This window comes from Solanum dulcamara, chromosome 2, assembly GCF_947179165.1.
Source record: "Solanum dulcamara chromosome 2, daSolDulc1.2, whole genome shotgun sequence".
NCBI lineage: Eukaryota > Viridiplantae > Streptophyta > Magnoliopsida > Solanales > Solanaceae > Solanum > Solanum dulcamara.
In genome coordinates, this window is record NC_077238.1 from 74,534,420 (window position 1) to 74,557,815 (window position 23,396).

At 31.9% G+C, this 23,396-nt stretch overlaps 1 protein-coding gene and 1 non-coding gene across 3 annotated transcripts; one reads left to right on the forward strand and one right to left on the reverse strand.

Annotated features, from left to right (window-relative positions):
* Positions 1-65: 65 nt before the first annotated feature.
* Positions 66-2,450, reverse strand: LOC129876977 (cyclic pyranopterin monophosphate synthase, mitochondrial). 2 transcript variants are annotated; one of them, XM_055952454.1, is made up of 3 exons: positions 2,284-2,450; positions 1,899-2,026; positions 66-949 (listed from the first exon to the last, which is right to left on the reverse strand). In XM_055952454.1, exons 2-3 carry the CDS (start codon positions 2,001-2,003, stop codon positions 353-355), a joined length of 702 nt encoding a protein of 233 aa, XP_055808429.1. In that variant the 5' UTR covers positions 2,004-2,026; positions 2,284-2,450; the 3' UTR covers positions 66-352. The 2 variants fall into 2 exon arrangements, with proteins under 2 accessions (XP_055808429.1, XP_055808436.1); XM_055952461.1 differs by having other exon boundaries at positions 1,899-1,989; positions 2,284-2,449.
* A 558-nt stretch (positions 2,451-3,008) lies between these two features.
* Positions 3,009-3,080, forward strand: TRNAQ-CUG (transfer RNA glutamine (anticodon CUG)). The gene has a single exon. It is a non-coding gene; the product is annotated as a tRNA-Gln (tRNA).
* Positions 3,081-23,396: the final 20,316 nt, after the last annotated feature.

The window sequence follows — 23,396 nt, forward strand, 5'->3', positions numbered from 1 at the left end:
GTAAAGAGGTTGTGCTGTGTACTTCAAGAACAAACAGAGTGGAAGTTATTTTATGCTCCTGTAACTAAATCTAATTAATTAGTAGAGTAGTTAATATGTAGGAGTGCAAGGAAAATGTTCTCAAACAAATGTGGTACATTTAACAGATCCTAGTTAAAATCAACTCCATAAGTATCATGATTTTGTGTTTATGGAAGGACCATGTTTTCACTAGCTATCTACTTATATCCTAATGCAGAATTACCACATTTTATAGAAAAGGGACATTTGATGGAAGTGCCATACATCATTCCCGCAAGCACTGACTTTCGTGCCATTAATGCACTTGCCTTCTCACGTCTTTAGATTGTGATCATTTGTCCCTAGACCAGTCCCCACTTTTACCTCCAGTTTTACGTTCAAGCCTGATATCTGTAATCTGGATATTCTTTGAAGCGGCCTTGCACATGTCATACACTGTTAGACTAGCAACAGTTACTGCTGTCAAGGCTTCCATCTCCACACCAGTTTTTCCATCTGAGGCAGCTTCCCCTTCTATTTCAACACTAAAATCTTGAGGGTTCAAAGCCAAATCCACTCGAACATGTGTCAAGTTGATGTTGTGACATAGTGGGATGAGATTGCTTGTTTGCTTCGCTCCACAAATTCCAGCTAATTTTGCCACACTCAGGACATCTCCTTTTCCCATTTGATTGGCTGAAACCAGATCAAATACCTTCTGTCCTAAAATAACCTTGCCACGTGCAATGGCTATTCTCTTGCTAATATCTTTAAGAGATACATCCACCATTTGAGCTTCACCTTTGCTGCCAATATGTGTCAATCCAGCAAAAGATTTTTTATCATCCATTTCTACAATACTAAGCTTCAAGTCTTGTGTCATACTTTGATCGTCAATGGAACCAGAAAGGCTAGATGGAGGAGGTTCACCAAATACAGATTCCATTTCCTAGTAAGAAGATGAGTAATAATTTTCAGGAAGCTTCAGAAAGGATTAAGCAAGAATTTTACAAGCTTCAAGCTCAATTATGCAAATAATATCTCTCTCGTGAGTCATGAGTAATATCAATTAGAATGTGAGATTAGAAACTTAAACTGTTTTGCAAAATAAGAGCTCTGTAATAACTATCCTCCTTTGGTTCCCTTTTAAATTAGTAAGAGCCCTCTATAATTTTCAAGGCTTGTCTTTTACGTTCTGCAGATTAAGTCTTCTCAAAGCTTTGATAACATAGATAGTCCTTGCACACACTCCATGGTTCATTCTATAGAAGCTAACAAGTTATTGACCTTTTCTCTGCATCTTCCATGTAACGTGACATTTTTTATAAGAAAAGACTTTCTTGAAGGAACTTTAAAAAACATTAGCTCGATATCTATCAAGACCAACCCATTCAATCCGTTAGTTGCCCCAATGGACAGAGGATGAGATTATGGATAGATTATTTATATCAATCAGCTGATTTGATCTTAAAATGTCTTCATCAGAAAGATATCAAGCATTCAAATATTGAAACTACCAGTTCTTTATTCTGTTAATGGACCTCAACATTCATTTAGCAATAAGTAAACATAAGCCTAAAGTCTCAAAAGAAAATTGTAAAAATATTGAAACAAAACTTTAAGCTTCCGTGTGGCCATAGATTTTGAAGTTGAAACTTCAAAATCCGAGTTTTTAAAGTTGTGATTTTTGGAATTTAAAAGTTGTGTTTGGACATGTATTTTAGTTGAAAAAGATTTGAAGTTGTAAGTCCCAAAAATCCAAAAACTAGTCTGAGCCAGATTTTGGGAACTTGAAAATATTCAAAGATCATATCAAATGTCATAACCAAATAGATATTCGAAGTTAAACTTTCAAAATTTATGGCCAAACGCTAGTTAAGAACCTTCTTATGCTATACCTGATTGAGTTCAGAAATAGCTTTAGACATATCATGGCTACCAATACTGCTAAATAACCTTCTTGATGAAGGTAATGCTGATGATACAACTCTGCGAATAAACATCACTATTCAACAAAAACCCTTAACTGCAACCATACAAAATCACAAGGAGCAAAGGTCAAATTTAGACATAAAGATATCAACTTTCATTGAGGCATATTAACAAACACTTTGACAACAATACTTTTGCAATACTAAAACAAGTGATGAAAGTTTGAAAATGAGTTTTTGGGTGATTTTCAATTAAGTATACATTTATATATTATGTCAATGAGAGAAAATATGTTGTCGGAAAGGTCCCAATAAACTAAAAAGAGAGAGGAAAGAGATGTCGGAGAATTACCGATCAGGCTTACAAGTTATTGCCGTTCAAGACAACCCAAATAAATTGATTTAAGACTTATTTTTAGCACAAAATCTATATGAAATATTATGCCTTAAAAAATTCCTATCATGAACTTATATTTTAATAGACATAACTTATGCCTTGTGATTTTCTTTTACCTTAGGCATAAATTGTGTCTTAGGTATAAGTTCAATAATATGAATTACTTTAGGCATAAAGTATTAAAACTACACTTATGCCTGGTACGACATGAATTTATGTCCCAAAATATAAGTTATATATATATTTTAATTTTAGTACCTTATTTTTCGTATAACTTATATAATATTTGATAAGTAGATATGAAATAATTTATTTATATATAAAATTAATACGATGTTTAGTTGATAATTTAAAAAATCGTGTAGCTAATACATGTATAAATTATGAGAAAATCTATGTCTTATTTGATGCATGAAATATGAAATAATTAATATATATATAACTAAATCCTGCATAAAATAATACATAAATTCACTCTGGGTAGAAACTTATATACTTTTGACTTAAAATCTCTTTTTTAATCTTACCCACCACTTAAATGCTTAAAAATTATTCTTTAAAACACTTAAAATAAGCCGATTAAGAAATGCTCTATGTATGTGGCTTAAATTTTGGACACGTGTTTTTTAAGGCATGATTAAATACTTTATATCATTTGTTGCATTTTTTGTAACATAGACGGTTCCATGGTCTAGTGGTTAGGACATTGGACTCTGAATCCAGTAACCCGAGTTCAAGTCTCGGTGGAACCTTTCATTTTTTTCTGTTACCCTTAACCCACAGTGGTGATCAGGTCAACTTGAAAGGGATCCTCACGTTGTTATTGTTTTTTTTTTGTAGATTTTAAACTGTTTTTTTATTAACAATTATGCTTTCTTCACTGTTTTCTTCTTCTTTTACTTGAGTTTTGATGCACTAGAGTCGAGAGTCTTTCGGAAACAACCTCTCTACCTTCACGATGTAGTGGTAAGGTCTGCGTACACTCCACCTTTCCTAGATCCACTAAAATTTCACTTGGTATGTTATTGTTTGTTGATAACCATTATCTAAAGCATACACCACGTGAAATAAGCTTTTGCAGATCCTCATCAAGTCTTATGTATATAGACTCTGATGTGGATTCCCAGTTTATATCATATATATATATAAGCGTTTGATTAACTCTATGCATTTTAATGATATGAGGTCATAGCCATAATTAGAAAGCAAGGACTCTCAAAGTATACAAAGCTAGCTAACAAGCAATTTTATTAATGATTATTGACCTGTAAAAAAAAACATGTTTGAGATTTGTTGTAAGCTAAGCAAGTCAATCTTGTAGTCATCCCTAGCCAATATACCTTAATTTGAACTTGCGTCACTGTTTAATTGATTTGTAAGTCAAAGACTGATGGCCTGAGAGAAGGCGGCCTCTCTCGGGAAAGATGGCCCAATTTCTCTTCATGGATAATCAAATATTCTAAGGTTTGAATTCTGATTTGTTAAATATCGTTAAATCTTGCTCCTTCCATTTCATTATATGTGACACTATTTCCTTACTAGTCCGTTCCAAAAAGAACGGTAATTTTTTCTACGAAAAAGATTCAAAAATGTCCTTAACGTATTATAAATAGTTTAGAAATGTCATACTTCCATCTATTGGATCAAAATGTCCTTAACATATACAAATAATTCAAAAATGCTCTCCTTCCACCTATTGGATAAAAAATGCCCTTAACATATTAGAAATGGTTGATATTTGTCTTCCTTCAACCTAAAAGTATGTTTATCAACTATTAAATACTATTTAATATGTCCTCATTTCGTGCGATCTTAATATATTTTTTCAATAAATATAGTATTTTTATAACATCAAAATATTTTAAAAAATTCTTTTTAGCCTTCAAATTTGAATAAATTAAAACTCAACTTTTTAATTCATTTTACTTCTATTAGCATCTTAGTTATATATTTTTTTCATTGTCTAACAATTTTAGACTTTCAAACTACTGAATTTTTTGTATAAATATGTTAACTGATACTATATTTACACTCCGAAAAAAATTCAACAAAAATTATCTTTTTATGCACATACATAATGAAATTCCTCTTCTCCTTAACTAAGACAATGTTTTTATACAACATACATTCGGTTTTATTCACACGTTAGTTTATGTATTTTATTTAAAGAAAATACTTCTATTAGGTAAGGCAAACAAGCAAGAATTTTTCAAAAAAATAAACAAATAAAAAAACTAAATAATTATCAAAGTACTGTTAAAAAAATTATTGACATATATAGTTAGAATTAGTAATTTTTTTTAGTCATTTCTAATATGTTAAGTGTAACGACCCATTAAGTTGTTTTGAGTACTAGAGCTTTTTATTTCATAAAAAACTCGTTCCGTAAATTTTTAATGGATATTTTGAATTATTCGATAACTACTGTTATTTAGTTGAGGAATAACTTTAAATAATTAATTTAGTTAATGGGCTAAATTTATAATTTATTGAATACCTTATACTTTATTCCACTTATTAAAATAATGAATGGATGATTAAGAATTGTTATTGGCAAATGATTAGAAGGGTAAGTTTTGGATTGGAAAGGAATAAAGAAATCAAAATATTTCTTTGGAGTTCTTGGTTGCTGCACGTGGGTTTCTATTTCTTTTGAATTATTGGTGGCTGCAATGTGGGTTTTGAGGGGATGGATAGATTAGTTAATTAGGAGCAACAATCATTAAGTAGTAACGATTGGCTCAACATTATAAAATATTTTGTTAAAGTTTTCTTTTTGTTTCTGTCGAGATTCTTACAACCATTAAATATTAGGTATGTTGTATTATATAATTATCATTAGAGTTGTATTATTTGGATAAATTAAGACTTATCATTAGGCTTAAAGTTTAAGAAATTGATTATAGATTTTGGAAAGGTTATTGAGTCTAGGTTAGATATATAATAATATGGGTGACTACAAACTCGTGTACTTAGAAATATTATATATTTGATAGATTGAAAACATTCAGAGGCATTGAAGAAAGAAAAGACATTGGTGAATTAACTTGCTTGACTTCGATTCTTTAGTTGAGGTAATTATGGTTTTATTCTATATCATAGATAGACTCTTAATAACAATTGATAGTCATTGAGTAATGTGTGAAGTTACTATGCATTTAGTTGTTGTGGTTTGGATGGTTGATATGTTATTGTGATTGGTCTGCAATCCCAAGACCGTTAATTCCATAATTTTGAACTTTCTATCAAAAGTGATGCCTTGAATAAAGAAAGCTTGATGAAATTTTGTTAATGAAGGAAAATATAGAATGAAACTAATGAAATGATTATTTGTGAACAATTACATGCAATGTGCCTGATTACTTAATTGTGCAAGTATGTGAACTATTTGTTGTGGACTGTAATTGTGCATTGTGATTGTAGTATTGGATCGGGTGTCGCGTTTTCACACATATATTGGATCGAGTGTCACATTTCGACATATATATTGAATCGGATGTCGCGTTCTGACACATTTATTGAATCGGGTGTCGCATTCTGACACATATATTGGATCGAGTGTCACCCCGACATACTAGTAGTATGAGTGTGGGTTCCATGAGAGAGCCATTGTGTGGTTATCATCTGTGAGTTGATCTTAATTATATGTGTGATGATAGAGAAACTGACTGGATTATAGGATGAGAGATATGGTTGTTTGAAGTTGACCCTAGTTTGAACTCAAGTCCAAAACTAAATAGGAAAGAAACTTTCAACTCAACTTTGAGATAGGAGCATAGTACGACCTTAATTCACAACTAATGCGCTCGCATACCAAGGAAATGATCCTAGTCTTATAATGTGTGATTATAGGAACTTGGATGAGGCTGTAGGGTGTAAAAACATGATTACCCAAATCTATTAGGTAAAATAATGGTTTTAGTCATTGACAGACACTTAAAGTTGTCCACACATTTCACTTGAACACCTCAATTAAGACTTGTACCTATTGAACGCTTAAATTATTCAAACCATGTGCCTATTAAACATAAAATGCTGATATGAAAAAAAAAGTGCATTACCCTACTACTGAGCTCGTGAATAAATTCTGATTTTATTATTTATTTATTTTTAGATAAATTTGTACCGAATTTTTGACACTTGGCATACTAAATAACTAAAAATAATAATAATTCTAGTCTCTTAATTCATAAAAGAAAATAACCCCACACACCCCACACCCATGTACCAATCTTCTTCTTCTTTTCCAACCCACCATTTCAAATATTTTAAATTCTCAGCCTTTTACTTGGTTTTTTTGTTTCTTCATTTTTGTAGAAAACAAAATTGAATCCGCTAATTTAATTTTCAAGAAGAAAAAAATTCGGACATTGGAGTTAAAAAAAATTAGACCGATATTAGTCCATATCTATTTTTGATTACTTAGCAAACATCACCACTCATTAAACTTACTAAAATAATATAAAAAAATTCAATATCCTTTTGATTTCTCTTCGCCATTGATTTTGAAATAATTTATTGACGTCGATAAAATTCTCAATAATCAGTGAAGAGATAAAAAAAAATAGCGGGTGACAAGAGAAACAAAAAAGGCAAAGGATTATGTGAATGAATTTGGGAGAGGGGGAGATATTTTCTCTTTTGTTCTGTATATTATTGCTGGAGAAATCGATGGCGGCTGGCAGGGTTACACAAAAGGAGAAGAAGAAAGGGTAAAGGGTTAGGTCAGTCGGAAAGGGGGGGGGGGAATTTCTTTTTTATTCTTTTTTTTCAATTAATTTTCTAAATTATTAAAGGCTGAAAAATATTTTTCATTTTTTTAAAAGTAAAAATTTATATTTTATCGTTAGATTGGGTCCACATGTCATGTGTTGTAATTTTATTTGTGATTTTTTTTTAAGACAGTACGTGTTAATTACACACACAATATTTTTAAAGTTTTTTTTCATTTTATGTTCAATAGATACATATTTGTTAATATTAGAGTATGTAATAAGTAATAGTCCTAATTAAGATGTCTAAGTAAATTATGCGGACAACTTTAAAGGCCCGTCGATGACTTAACCATCTAACCTTATTAACTGGAGTTGAGTGCCTTAGTTTTGAACATTGTTAAATATTGAGACTCTTGCAAAAATGTTCACACAGGGCAAAATAAATATAGGTGATCATTGTCCAAGTGAGAAAATCACAAACAAGAATATTGAAGAGCAATGTTAAAAGATATCATAGCTTGGGCTTAATTAGAAATTTATAACTATAATTTATCCAATTATGATTCGTAGCTACATGTTATAAAAAAAAAAGAGGCGAGAAGCAAAAGAGAGGATGAAAACATGATGTATTTGTTGTATCAGGTTGTATCAAGAATACAATTGATTTGTATCAATGAATGCAAGTGATTTGTATCAATGAATACAATTGTATCATATGTATTAACACAATTAGAGATAAAAATATTGTTGGGATTTCAAAAACTTCCAGCTAACCTTATTTCTTCGCTGAAGGTGCGATCCTCGTTCCATCAATGCTACTTTTTTTTCACTGCGAACCAATGAGAAATTTGTGCTATGATACCCTTAGATACACTATATTTGCCTCTAGATACATTGTATCTACAAAATGTATCTAATCTCTCTTCTCTCTTGCTCGCCTCTCTCCTCTCTCCTCTCTCCTCTCTCCTCCCTCCACTTTTCTGTATTTGTGTTTCACAATATATATGAATTTCACAATGTATCTGAATTTCACAATGTATCTGAGTTTCACAATTTTATGTATATTTGTATCCAAAATCAATTTTATGTGTATGTGTATCCAAAATTAATTTCATGTAATGTATTTGATATCTATTTCAACTAATGTATCCAATATCAATTTCACCAGTATATCTTTTATCAAGTATCTAGTGTATCCGTGTATAGAGATACATGTATCTTGGATCAAAATACATGTATTTGATATTAAAAAAAATTCACAATGTATCTATGTTTCACAATTTCATGTATTTGTGTATCCAAAATCAATTTCATCTAATGTATCCAACATCAAATATCTAGTATATTTGGGATCAAATATATCAAAAGATGCATGTATTTGATATAAAAAAATTACGTTGATGCATTCATCAACATATCCGTGCATAAAACATATATCTTGTATCAAAAATACATGTATTTGGTATAAATATATGCACATCATTGCCTCTAAGTGTCATTACCACCGAGCAGAAAAAGAGAAAGAAAGCGAGGGGTGGGGGGAGAGAGCAGGAGTGGGTGAGGGGAGGGAGAGAGAAAAAGAAAGAGGGAGAGCGCGCTTGAGAAATTATGTAATTATTTTAAAGAAAAAAAAGCTCAAATACGCCATCGAACTTTAATAAAAGGCTCATTTATGCCATTCGTTAAAATTTTGGCTCATCTATGCCATTACCGTTTGAGAAAAGGCTCATCTATGCCATTATTTTTTCGATTTTGCAAAACCACCCACACAACTTTTAACACTTTTCAATTGGAGTTACGAAAATGTACTCTTTTTGCTCCTTTTTCAAGAACATATAAAGAATACGAAGAACTTCAAATTTCCAATTTCTTTAATTTTTCACAAAATCGATTCAAATTTCAATTGTAGTATCCCTCCGAGTTAGATATCAAATTCCAATATTTTTTGAGCTCGAATTCAACCTAATCCAACAAGACACACTTAAAATTTCTTCAAAGTTTCAAAACTTTAACCTCCTTTAGTGGTTGAATTTTCTCCACAACTCCAAATTACTTGAAATTTTGAACATAAACTCAAAAAACACTATATTAAACTTTTAACTGATGATATAGATAAACTTTTTCTCAAAGTTCGATAGCATATTTGAGTCTTTTCCCTTATTTTAAAATAGTGATAAGAATATTTATCTAATTAAGTAATTTTTCCTTAATTAAAATATATAAGGTTCAATCTAATAATATTGTCCAGATCAACTCATTTCATCAAAGTCAAAAGGTTGAATATAGATTAGATCAAACCATTCATTTGTTTACTTGCTGGCAATTGGGGTGCCAAATCTTGTAGCATAAACATAACTACATCAAAATATCAGGCAGGGGCGGAACCAGAATATTTGATAAGGGGGTTCAAGAAAATTAAAAAATAAGGGACTGGATGAAAAAAGTAAAAAAATGTGTCATTGTCGAGAATCGAAATCACAATCACAAGCTCAATCACAGGCGCCTTATCCACTAATCCACAATCTCCATTTGTTAAGGGGATGCAAAAATAATATTTGTACATGAATAAAAAAATTCACAGTATATATATAGTGCAATTTTCCGACGAAGGGGGTTCGGTTGCCACCCCTCACACCCCTCTGTAGTTCCGCCCCTGATATCAGGTGATGCCACAAATCATTTTTTTCCCCCACCCAATACTATTTAAAGATAAAGTGGTCGTTAGCCATGACGAATTCAAATTCATAAATAAATGATCACATGACAACTGATCAGCAAGGATAAGTTTATAAAAATACAAGCAGAAAAAGTACATCACATGGCTAATTTTCCACTCAAATACAATAATCACCATACAAATTGAATTTGCTCTACAATTATTTTCGCCTGAAAAGTCAAAAAAACGAAAGGATAACACCCCGGTGTAATCTTATACGTAGGTGTCACGCCTCGGGAGGGTACCCTAGACGTAACCGGCACCCGAAGGCCATTTCTAACCTCCGACCGAACCCCCTAGTCCAGTCACACATTCGTTATATCACATTCTTTTAGCGGAACTCAGTTAATGAAGTACTATTCACAATATGGGGGCCGAAGGCCATACATATTTAACTCGACAAATAAATATAATAAAACTCCTCACAATAACCATTCAACCTCCCCACACTCCAGTCTATGAAGCCTCTATCAAAGTATAAGAGGTGCCAATGACAAGTCCATGGCTACCAACAATCAAAATAAAGAAAATGGCAACAAAACTGTACATGAAGGCTCAACATCCTCCGGAAACTAGGAGGACTCACCAACTAGCTGAGGGTGTATGTGGATCTTCAACGGAGCATCGGTTGATGATCTCTAGTACCTGTCTCTGCATCATGAAACGATGCAGGCCAAATGACATCAGTACATGGAATGTACAAGTATGTAAAATGGCCGAATACAACGAATATCAAGGAAGAATTAATCAACTCGGAAGCTCAACTCAAGGGGAATAACAACTCAATCAAATGTCCTAAGTCTAAACAAGAATATGATTTAGACGGGACCAATCACATACAATTCAACTCAATCTGACTTAGAGTACTATCAAGACCTATTTGAGAGTTTCTCTTAACCGACAACCATCACTTATGAGCCAGTGAAAGTACAACAAACCGATGTTGTTGCTGCGTCCGTTCATACTTTGCCAGGGTATGAACGAATCAACAAATCATGGATCCAATCCAACCAGGTCCTATAATGTCAGGACAAATCTCTCGGGGAAGCATCCGACTTTAACAGTTCCACCCCCCTACGTTTGGCGACGCAGTTATTGGGTTCAATGTATGGACTATACTCTTGCCCAATTCGGTGCTCGATACTCCTCTCAAGACTCAATGCTCATAAAACTCCATCCAATCAACTCAATCAAATCACATCGACAAGTCTCATTACGACCTTGTCAACTCATCAACTCTATCACAATCAAATCCCTTCTAATCATACTATCCGATCAATCTTAATCATATCTTCAAAAGAAATTTAAATGCACATATATAGCAACATCTAGATATAATCAATCATTTCCTCCATCCATATGAGAAATCTTCGAGACTCATCACAATTTCAAGACTTTAAATTTACATTTTTATAATAAACAATATTTTAAAGAAAATAGCATCCTTTATCAAAATCTACATAGTCAAGAAGATCAATAGAACATATTTAACAACTCATTTTCATCAACTCATACTCACATAAAGGCTCATTTTGGGAACTTGTTGACTCAACAACATCAATACATATAGAATCAAATAAATAGGGGACAAAACTCATTTAAACTTAGACCATACCAAGAAACTCCATTTTCATGAACATCTAACCTCAAAGCAAGAATAGGGCACATGGGTGGACTCAACCCGTATTTTGGATAGCCTTACATACCTTAGTGAAGACTTGAAGAGAACCTTGTGGTTGGGTCTTCAATGGAGAACTCAAACCTTGAAGCTCTTGGAACTCTTCTTATTAGAAATGGAGAAGAAGAAGAAGAAGAAGAGAGAGAGAGAGATAGGTTTCTAGGGCTTTTAGAGAGAGAGTGAGGGATTGAAAATGATCCCAAAATGTGCTAAGGCTGATACATATATAATTTGGAACAATTCCCAAATTGCCCCTTCTTAAAAGTTCTGAAAAATAGGCGAAAATGCACCCGGCGCGATAGTGGCGCGTCGCGCTATTGCAGCGCCAGGCCGATTATGCCTAAAACCTGCACACCTCGTAGTGGCGCGCCACGCCAGAGACCAAACTACTGAGGCATGTTTCTGGCGCGATAGTGACGCGTCGCGCCCTTACAGCGCCAAGGCCATATTTTCTAGGTTCTGGAAATTTGGCCTGAAAAATCCTGCACAACTTTTAGTGGCGCACCGCGCTAGAGCCCAAACTACTGAGGCATGTTTCTGGCGCGATAGTGGCGCGTCGCGCCACTGCGGCGCCAAAGCCAGTTCTCCAGCAATTACAACCCAGGCCTGAAAATCTCTGCTGTGCTAGTTCATCTTAGGATCGCCATATCTTTCGACTCCGAACTCTAAAATTTACATTCTTGGTGGCGTTGGATAGGGGGACTCGACGAACTTTAATTTAATAGATCGTGGGTCACCCAAATCGTCATCTATCAAAAAATAGGGTCGTTAGAAGTCAACCCCTCAAGCGAACTCCTCTCGAACTTAGTCACGACGAATCCTTGGGTTAAATTTGGTCCTAGGGGTCCTTCATGACCCCACATCACCTCTAATGCTGCAATATTTCTCAACAACTTGTCTTACTCACGCGAAGGCTCCACAATACTCGAGTCCGACCCTACCCGAACACAAGAAGGGTTCGAATCTTAGGGAAAAATTTTGAGGGGTGTTACAGTAGGATCTGAAGAGGCGGTGATACACAAAATTTAATTAGTGGCAGAATTATATATAACAATGTGTAGAGACTGTGCGTATCTCTATCCAAACTCCACATTAGTATGCTATTGTCCGTTTTAGGTCAAGCCCTCAAGGATTTGTTTTTGGACACGTCCCAAAATGTCTTATACTAATAGAGTTGGGTGAACACTTACATATTAGTACATTTCTTCTTCTCCATCCTATGTGGGATGGATTTGTGACCCAACAATCCTCCCCTCAAACCAAGACCACACAATTCGTAACCTTCCCTTCAGCAATAATACATTTGATCTGCTAACCATCTTACACCGCCACTACCAACTAGAGGGACACGCCGCTTGACCACCTCTTTTTCCAAGAAGACTTTCGACACAAGGCATCAGTTGCAGATCTCCAATCGCTAGGTCACACCATCTAATTTGCCAAATCATCTTGCACCGCCGTTATCACCCAACGGGACACACCGCCTGGACCACCACTTGACTGGAAGACTTTTGACACAAGGCATCCCTGTAGATCTCTGGTCCTGTTGTCACACCAAAAATTTCTCACAAACCGCAGTCTACTACTCTGACACTCCAGAAACTATGCTCTGATACCACATGTAGAGACCGCGCATAACGCCACTCGAACTCCACATTTGTATGATATTGTCCGCTTTGGGCCAAGCCCTCACGGATTTATTTTTGGGCACGTCCCAAAAGGCCTCCTACTAATGGAGTTGGGTGAGCATTTATATATTGGTATATTTCTTCTTCTCTATCCGATGTGGGATGAGTTTGTTACCAACAAAAAGGATGATCAATTGATACTCTTCATCGGAAAATTATATTGTATATGTAGGTCAAACAATACTTATAATACAAACATATTAAATATTGAAAACCCTTGAAGAAATTTTTGATTTCGCTTCTAATAGAACCTAGACTCAAGTAAGACATAACAAAATTCAACTATGAAAAATATAGTAATAGAGAAGTCATGCTAAAAATAATGCGAAAGAGATCAAATAGTAACAACAATGAATAATATGATAATCCGAAACAAACAATACAAAAAATACCAATAAATATTGAAGAATAAAATAGTATAGAAGAGTAATAATGCCAATAATAATATGAGAAACGAGACAACAACAAAAAAACAATGAGAGAACAATAGATAGATATATACAAGCAGGAGCCAAATAGAAAAAATAGCCTACATTATATTACATGTTTTTGTCGAACTAATGAATATACATAACATTTGTCTTTTTGATATATTTTTATCTTTCTACCAAAAACAAAAGATATATTTTTATCACTTAAGCATAGTTAATAATTCTATCTTAATATATAGCTTAATCATGATTATCACTCATTAATGTTAAACAGGTTACAAACCAAGAGCGCAAATTGCAAAAGATTAAGATATGCAAAATAAATATTTTATATAATCGATTTGATTTTTTCTAATTATTTTTTACTTAAAAAAACCAAGTAAAAAAGTTACCACGATATTTTATTTACTTGGATAAGAGTTCGAGTTGTATTCATTGACATGGTCCAAATCACCAAATCTATATTGAGATAATCGACTCATACTTCAAAAGTCAATAAAGCTTATATTAACGTAATTAATGTGAAATTCAATGTAACCAAATGCTGCAAAACGAGCCCTTAAATTCCACTAGAAAATTAAGGTTGATTGAGATAGGAAAGTTTGAAAAACGTTTATGACATTTCTCTATATACTAGATGCAAAATTATGTGTCAGTACGGGTCCAATGTATATTACTTTTTTTATTCGGATTTATGTGACACAAATAAAATTTATAGAATCAACCAAATTATTTATATATTTTAAAAATATTTTAAATTGTTAATTATTGTGATTTATAGTGTTTTTAAACATTATTTTTCGATAATATATGTTATTCTTTCTATCCCAATTTATATGCAGGGCCGAATATATTACCTTTTTTCCCCCCAATTTATATAACACAGATAAAATTTGAAGTGCCAATCAATTTCTTTGTATGATTTTTAAAAATATTATAAGTTGTTAATTATTGTAATTTCTTTTACTTTTTATGTACTTTTTATTTTTATAGTATTTTAAGCTGTTAATTATTATGATTTTAATATTTTTTACGCAATTTTCAGATCATACATGCTACTCCATTTGTCCCAATTTATGTGACACATATGAAATTTTGAGACTTGATCAATTTTTTTGTAACTATTTTTGGATATATATTATACCCTTTGTCCCAATTTATGTGATACAAATATAATTCGAGTCGACCAAATTTTTTATAAAATTTTACATATTTAATTTATAAATTATTGTGATTTATACTACATTTTTTGTAATTTTCAAATAATAAATATTACTCATTTTGCTTCAATTTATGTGATTTAAATAAAATTTTGAGTCACCCAAATTGTTATATACATATTTTTAATAATTAAAATTTAATTATTATAATTTATAATAACTTTTCACATAATTTTTAAATATATAACAAACCAAAAGGCTACGTGATCATGGCAACATCAAGGATTGCTAACACTTATATCTACTGCCAATAATATTTTAAATTAAAGTTGAAGGTAGGATATGGAAAAGAATAAAGCAAAGATGTAATACCCATTTTGTCTGGAAAGGAAAACGTAAATCCAATATAACCCTTAGTACAAATTATCTAAAACACAAAATTATAAAGTAAAAATTTTAAAGGACAAAATTACCATGTATCTTAAACTTAATTTCAAGAAGCACACATGTTGACTATCACACGTGTGCTTCTTCACACTTTTAAATAGTGTTATCTCCATTCCATATTAGATGGACAAAATAAAAATATTTGTTTCATATTATTTGATCACTTACTAAATCAAGATACAATTAATTAAATTTTTTCTATTTTATTTTTATAATTAATATGACCTTTTGAATGTAAACAATTTTCAATACTAGCCGCATTGATATAAACAAAGGGCAAAATGGTAAAGTCCTCCAATATATTAATAATTTTTTAATCACCATATAAAGTTGAAAGTATTCATCTAATATGGGACGGAGGTAGTAGTAATTAACACTTTCTCATCATTGAAAACTCGAGTTTCCCACCTCACCACGACCACTATTGTCACAATTCAAATTTATGCACATACATAAGGAAAAATTACCTATCTACATATTCTTTTTTATCATATTTTCTATTATTCCTTCCATTTTAAAATATTACAAATATTCCTCCTTTTTCCATAAAATTTCACTGATTCGGATACATAACTCCTCAACTCCATTTTAATCGTTTCTCTTCCTATTTTCACTCCCTCAATCTCAATCTCTTCCTATTTTCACTCTCTCAATCTTAGCAGTTATTTTCCTCAATTTCAAATTTGTTCTCTCTCCAATCAATCGATATAATATCCTCAATAGATAGTTTTCCTTTTTCACTATATTTTAGCTCATTGATTTTTTGTTTTATATATTTTTTTTCATCTATAAAATTTTGATACATATGGATAATACTCCTTCTTTTAGTATTTGGATTATTCAGTTGACATCGCATAATATTGGTCGTGTTTATGATTATTATTATGATGATTTTGTTGCAAATAGATCCAAACGATTACACGATCCATTATCAATGAATAATCAGAGTGTGGAGAAGGCGAAGTCGAAGAAGGATGTGGCTTCGACTTTTAAAGTGAATGTGAAAAAAAAACCAAAAAGGGATAGAAAAGTCAGATTTGCAATTTCGCGTCCTACACTACCTAAGGTATAGATTTCTGGTGTATTTACTTTGTGATGATTTCTAATTTTATCTATGTTAATTATTTTAATGTTCTGATACATTACCCATACAAAAAAGGACCATTATGCAATGTATCACGATTTGAATTCAATGATTAGTCGAAGTCGTCTTCAAAATTAATTGTGGAAAAAACTCCCCAAAAAAGGAGAAAAAGGTCAAGTTGCTGGTGACTTAGGTAAGGACTACTTTGAGTCAAGATCTATGGGTGACACCAATGTTGAGAGTGAAAAAAGAATATGGTAGTTGCTACAGAGAGTAGATCAAATTGTTGATTTTATTTTTAATTTTTTGTTGTTATCTTTTTCTGATACATATGAGTTCAGATTGTTAATATATCTAGTTGTTTTTATTTCTTAAACTAATGTATAATGCCTTCATTTTTATATTATGATACATTACAATTTTATCATGGACACTGTATCTTGTTCAAATATTAATTTTGATACCTAAACTTAATTTATTAAAATACAAATTAGTATGTCTCATATTCATAGTTATGTATTTGATACATAACTATTACAAATTTCGTTATCTTTTACTACCAGATACATATACCCAAACTTATTCAACTAGAAGACTATGCATTTGTAGAGATTATCAAATATTATTGTTGATACTTAAACACTAATGTTTTATAACAATATCAATTTGTATGATATAGATATTTACGTATATGACACAATATTGATAGAGCAACTGAATGATTTTTTTTTAAATTTTTTATTGTTAATCTTTTTTTTGATATATATGATTTCTGGTCTATTTTCATATCTCAATTTGTGTGCCTCATGCCTTTAATTATTTATCTGAAACGTAATTATTATAACTTGTATAATTTACCATTTATCCATTGTTGTTATGTATCTGCAATCTTTAATTTTTGTTCAGACTTATTCAAATTAGAAAGTTATGTGTCTGTACATATTACCCAATAAATACACTTGATATATAAATTCTGATGTTCTATACCTACAATAATGTGAATCAAATTAATTGATATGTACATGATACATAATATATATCCACTTCAACAGTTCTTAAATATTATTACATGTATCATATACATATCAACTCACCACTGTGTTATGTATCACCACAAAAAATGTTATTGGGAACAATTACATGTATATATGTACTTTTTATAAAATATAATATTTCTCAAACAAAATAAGATACATAAATAGTAATGTATCAAGCACTAATTTTTTGGGCATGATACATAAATTCGAATTTATACTAAATGCATCTGATACATAGCAACTACCACACAATAATCTATCAATCTCAAACCTCACATCTTGTGAGCAACAATTACTTATTTAATCTATCTAGTAAAAATATATTACTTAACAATTTAAACAAAATACATAATTAGTAATATTTCCTGATAAATCTATTCATTTCGAAAACACAATTCAAAAAATGATTACACAACATTATAAAAGGTATGGATGATCCATCAAAGTTATGTATCTCTTCAGCCTTTTTGTTTGTTGTATCAGTGCATAGTGGATACATTAAAAATCCAAGCTCTTGTTTCTTCTCCTCAACGTACAATTTTACTCCTATGACATTCCTAATAATCATTGGAGATGCATAACCTCTACAATGTATCGGATCTCCAAATTTTTCCTCGACTCATCGATCTCTAATTGAGTTGCAATGGTTGATTTGAGATTCACAAAAGAAATTAATAAATATTCCATCACTTTTGTATCGTTCATATCTCACCATACTTTTCTAGATTCCGGAATATCTTAACAAGATAGATATATTCATCATGTATCATTTATTGTTTTTGACTTTTTTGTATCTGTTACGATTTGGGAGAGAATTGAGAGAAGAAAATTTAAATTTTTGAATTGTTTGAATCTGTTATGATTTCGGAGAGAATTAAGAGAAAAAAAATAAAATTTGAATTGTTTGAATCTATTACCATTTTTTGTTAGATTGATATCAATATGTTTTCCGTAATTTATGAAATTTTCCATTTTTTCCTTTTTTAGCGCAACAGCTTGTTACATTATGTATCTGCAGTAATGTATCCGGTGTGTGAGTTATGTATCCAAAAGTTGTAAAAATAAAGGGGTTATTGTAATTAGAAAAAGGGTAGGATAAAATGTAATTTGCTCCTTACACTATATAATTTGCTCCTTACACTATGTGATTCCTAAAATTTTTACCATATTTAATACATATGGTTAATTGGGCCTATAAGTGGGTATGAATTTATTTTTGGACTACGCCATGTCGAGCTTCCAAAATAGAAAAAAATATATAAATACACAACTTATATTACTATATTTTTTAAAATTTCCTATCATTTGAAAAAAATTACAAAAATTCCTACTCTCTCATATTCTCGGATACATCACTTTACGCAATGTATCAGTCGGATACATCACTTTACGTGATATATCGGGACGTCGGATACATCACTTTACGCGATGTATTGGTCAGATACATCACTTTACGTGATATATTGGGATCTCAGATATATTACTTTACGTGAAGTATCGGGACGTCGGGTACATCATTTTACGTGATGTATCAATCGGATACGTCAGTTTACCCGATGTATCAATTTACGTGATATATCAGAATATTTTGGAATGTATTCGAATTTCACCAAATTTAAATTTTTTTAGTAATTTGAAAAAGAATAGAAATATAATGTAATTAGCTTTCAACACTATGAGATTTGTGTAATCGTTCCTTAAAAATACTCATACATATGAACTTGATTAAATATACCTTATAAATTAGCTTTTCACTTACATCGTTCTGATGTGGAATTCGTTGTCAGCAATGTAAAATTCTAACAGGTATTCATATTAATTGACCAATACTATTACTATTAGTCAACTAAAAATACACGCACAAGCCACTTTGTTTTTGTTTTTTTACCTAAAACCTTCCCCTACTTTTATTTTCAACAAAAATAATTCAATCTTGAGATTAAGAGCCCATTTGAATTGGTTTATAAATTGCTTATACGTTATTTTCGGGTTTTTTTGAGTGTTTGACTAGCCAACTTAAAATCATTTTGTGTTTAACATAAGCCCAAAAAAATAATTAGATCTGTTTGACTTAGCTAATGAATTGGGCTACCCCAACTTATTTTTTTTAGTTTATAAGCAGTTTTCAGCTTATAAACTACTTAAAATAAGTTAAGCCGAACAGGCTTAGTGTTTAATAATTATATCAATTAGATGTTTCTATGAAATCAATAAATAGTAATATACTGTATCTAGATTAGTAAATTTTAAACATATATGTCTTCAACTCTTCCATATACACACATATATAACTCGATTATAATAAAGTAACATGAATTTTCATTTTAATTGGGAATCTCTTTTAAGTCCATATACGTACTATCAAGTAAAGAGGCCACCATACGTATTTGACTTCCAATTAATCTTAATATTCAACCAACTCGTGTTTTCCATTTGTAAATACTAACTTCACAAAATTCCAATAAATTAAAGGAGGGGCCATACTACTAAAGTTCCAAAGTATTGACTTGGGGAATGCCCATCATTTTTTTTAAGAATAAGTTATGTGAGAGTTAGGAGTAGTCATCCAATTCATGCTGCACATGTTATAAATCATACATCAATTAGTAATTTCTACTCAATAAACTAATCTTAATCCAAACTGCCCACTTATCAACTTGTACATTAATCATATTGATAGGGAACCTTTCCTTTTTCGGTTTCTAGCTCAAACACTTCTTAACAAAGACGATTTTATACCTAAGCCTCGAATTCAAGATTTGTGGTTATTAATAAAAAACTTGGCGTTATATATAACTTCCTGAAAATAAAGTTGTTCCCTCTTCCCAGAAACACAAAGCCAAGTTATAAATAATTATTTTTTAACCAAAATAAATGTAGGTGGACCGCATGAACTACTTCGAAATTTGAAAAGAAATAAGTGTACCAATTTAAAGAGCACATGCGAAACGACATTTATTTTTTAATGCCTTTCAATTCGCGTAGTGAAGGATTTGAATTATCACAACCCCAATCCATGATATGTATTATTCATTTTGGGCCTAAAGTCCACATTGATTTGTTTTTTGGGTTACGCTATATCAAGCCTAAAAATCCATATTGATTTGTTTTTTTGGGTTAACGTTATATCAAGCCTAAAAAACGCACGTATCATATGAACTTGAGTTATGTCTTATTAAACTTTTCACTTTCCTCTCTTATTTCGATGTGTGATTTACCTAAAATATCATATGCACTTCGTGATCATTTTCAAAAGTTTATCATCCTAAAAACCTATCAGTCATGCTTGATTCATCCTCATCAGCCCGCCCTCCGTCCAAGGACATCATAACCATACTTTTCTTCACATGTTTTTTTTCACGTTCAATAATACTATTACTATATGTCAACTAAGAATATATGCACTACTTGAAAACTCTATTTTTTCAGCTCACCTTGACCACCATACTCAGCTTCACATGTTTTATTTTGTCATGTTCAATAGACCACTACTACTAAATTATTTTTTATTTTCAACAAAAAATATTGCCCCCCTAAACCTTGAAAATTCTTCTCTTCATTATTGCCTATTGAACGACCATGAAAAAAAACCTAAGTTTGAACTAGGACTGCTTATCGGGCGGATCGGACAGATTATTATGCTTAACGGTTATAGGCTTTTAAAAGTACTAATCCGCTAGCCAACCTATAAGATATCGGTTGCTTCGGTATCAGATTAGCAATTATCGAACGATTATTGGGCGGTGTATCGGTTAAGTATAGGTTACCAAGTAAAAGACAAAAGTAATCATCACTTTCAAAAATTAGTTGCTGTCGACCAAGTTTGAACCCAACATAGAGTTTTCAACAGTCAACACCATTAGATTCCCACAAACAAAGAGCAAATCAAATTATTCCAAGAAGGACCTGTTCAACCTTTTCCCATGCATAAGAAGTTAAGAACACAATTTCTTAGTACATAGTACATAATACAAAATATCACAGAAGCAAAGGAGCCCCCAGACTCAGTAGAGCATCACATTGTTGGAAGATCTAACAAGAACCAAAATAAAATTGCACAACTTCTTTCAGTACATAAGATCTTTTCCTTGCACAAATGATGTCTGCTGGTGCTTTTTCTATTGCAGCAACCAACAAGTATCCTATAATAAAAAACAGAATTGTTAATATGTAAAATTTTAAGTGCATTCAAACAAACAACGAGAAGATAACAGAACATTATGAAAGTCACCTTGTACTATATGTCAACTACAGTAGGCGTAGGGTCTTTCCCAGTGCTGGCTAAATCTGAAGAGAAAATTATCATAATGAGTCATGTAATAAGTATAAACTATTTACAACAATAATATACAACAAATATAATAAAAAGTATCATTACCTTGTTCAAGATGCTTGAGATTATCAAGATCTTCCTCAACGTTAACAGGTTGTTTTAATTTTTCACTTCGAAGCCAATCTTGAAGACACACTAGAGCTTGTACTAAATTAGGAGTCAATGAACTCCTAAATGAATCAAGAAGACGTCCTCGCGTACTAAATGCAGATTCAGATGCCATACTTGAAATTGGTACAGCTAATGCATCATGAGCCATCTCAGCAAGAATAGAAAATCTAGTTGAGTTCATTTTTCACCAGTTTAGGATGTTAAATTCTTTACTATCATCCTCAATTTCTTCACCAAAATATTTATCTAACTCTGTTCTAGCATCCACACCTCCATTCGTTGTTTTATAGTTCTTTAGATCTTTCATGAGTGATTCTAAAAGTCCTGTACTTTGGGTACTTACTTGACTACTAGAAAGACCGGAAGTAGAAATATCCATTGAAGAGCAAGGGGGAGATTGAGCAAGCACGCTGCCTTTTGAGTTGGATTTTACATACTTCTGCTTGTATAGATGACCCTTTTTCCCCAAACATCTTTACAAGTGCATAGCTAACTGATTCAAGCTTGTAACAAGGATCCAAAATACACAAAATAAAAATTATCTTGTTCATTTTTGCCGGATCTCCCTAATACTTATTAAATTTTTCTTGCATCTTTTTTGCCATATCGCTTAAATCAGTGTCTTCACTTGCCATCAATTAATTCAAATAAACGACAACCGCACAAATTTCAAAAAAATGAATATTTGACGTAACATAACGTGATCCAGATATTTTCATAGTAAGAAGATAAAATATCTCAAGAAATTTTGTAATTCTTTTCACATGGACCCAATCACTACTCAAAAGTTCACCGGCAGTGATTCCAATTTCAACACAAGAATTTTCAAGATAATGACTCAGGCCAATTTCACGGGAAACATAATTTGAAAATGCATTCTCAAATTCAACAGCCCTACTCAGCATCAGATAGGGGGAATTCCACCTAGTTGGAACGTCTAAGCATAAAGATTTTTTGCAATTGAGTTGTTTATCATCACAACTTTCTTGAAATTTTTTCAACCTCGCAGGAGACTGCCTAACATATCTAACTGCATGTCTAACACGATCAATAGACAAAGAGCATTCTTTTAAACCATCCTGACAACAAGATTCATGATATGAGCCATACACCTCACGTGAAGGTGATTATCATTCATCAAATTAGTTTCCTTTTTTGTTAATTGCTTAGACAATTCTTTTACTGTCACATCATTTGAGCTTGCATTATCAACTGTGACAGTAAAGATCTTTTTTATCCCCTAATAGGAGAAAAATTAAGTATTTTCTTGCGCATGTTCCAATCAATATTGATCTAATGGGCAGTGATACACATGTAATTGATTCTTTGTATAGAAGTCCATGTGTCAATGGTAATACAAATTCTTTGTTTTATTTCTATAAAATACCTCCTCAACTTTTGTTTTTCTTCATTAAACAGATTAAAACAGTCCCTAGTTACAGTACTACGGGAAGGGATCCAAAAATGAGGTCAAATTTCCAAGAGACAACAACTACATCACCTTGACTACCCCTCAAAATTGATTTAAAGCCTATGGTTGATTGTTTTTTATCAACAAGAGGAGTAGGAAGTTTAGGACATGTCAACAAATGACCAAGAAGAGTCGACGTTCCATCTCTTGACTTAAAATAGTACAACTTATAGCAATGGCTACATTTTGCTTTCGTA

Excerpts from the sequence above, each read along its gene's own strand:
- LOC129876977 (XM_055952454.1), bottom strand. The coding sequence starts at position 2,003 with ATGTTTATTCGCAGAGTTGTATCATCAGCATTACCTTCATCAAGAAGG. Across the intron at positions 950-1,898 it reads CTATTTCTGAACTCAATCAG|GAAATGGAATCTGTATTTGG; the intron begins GTATAGCATAAG and ends TCTTCTTACTAG.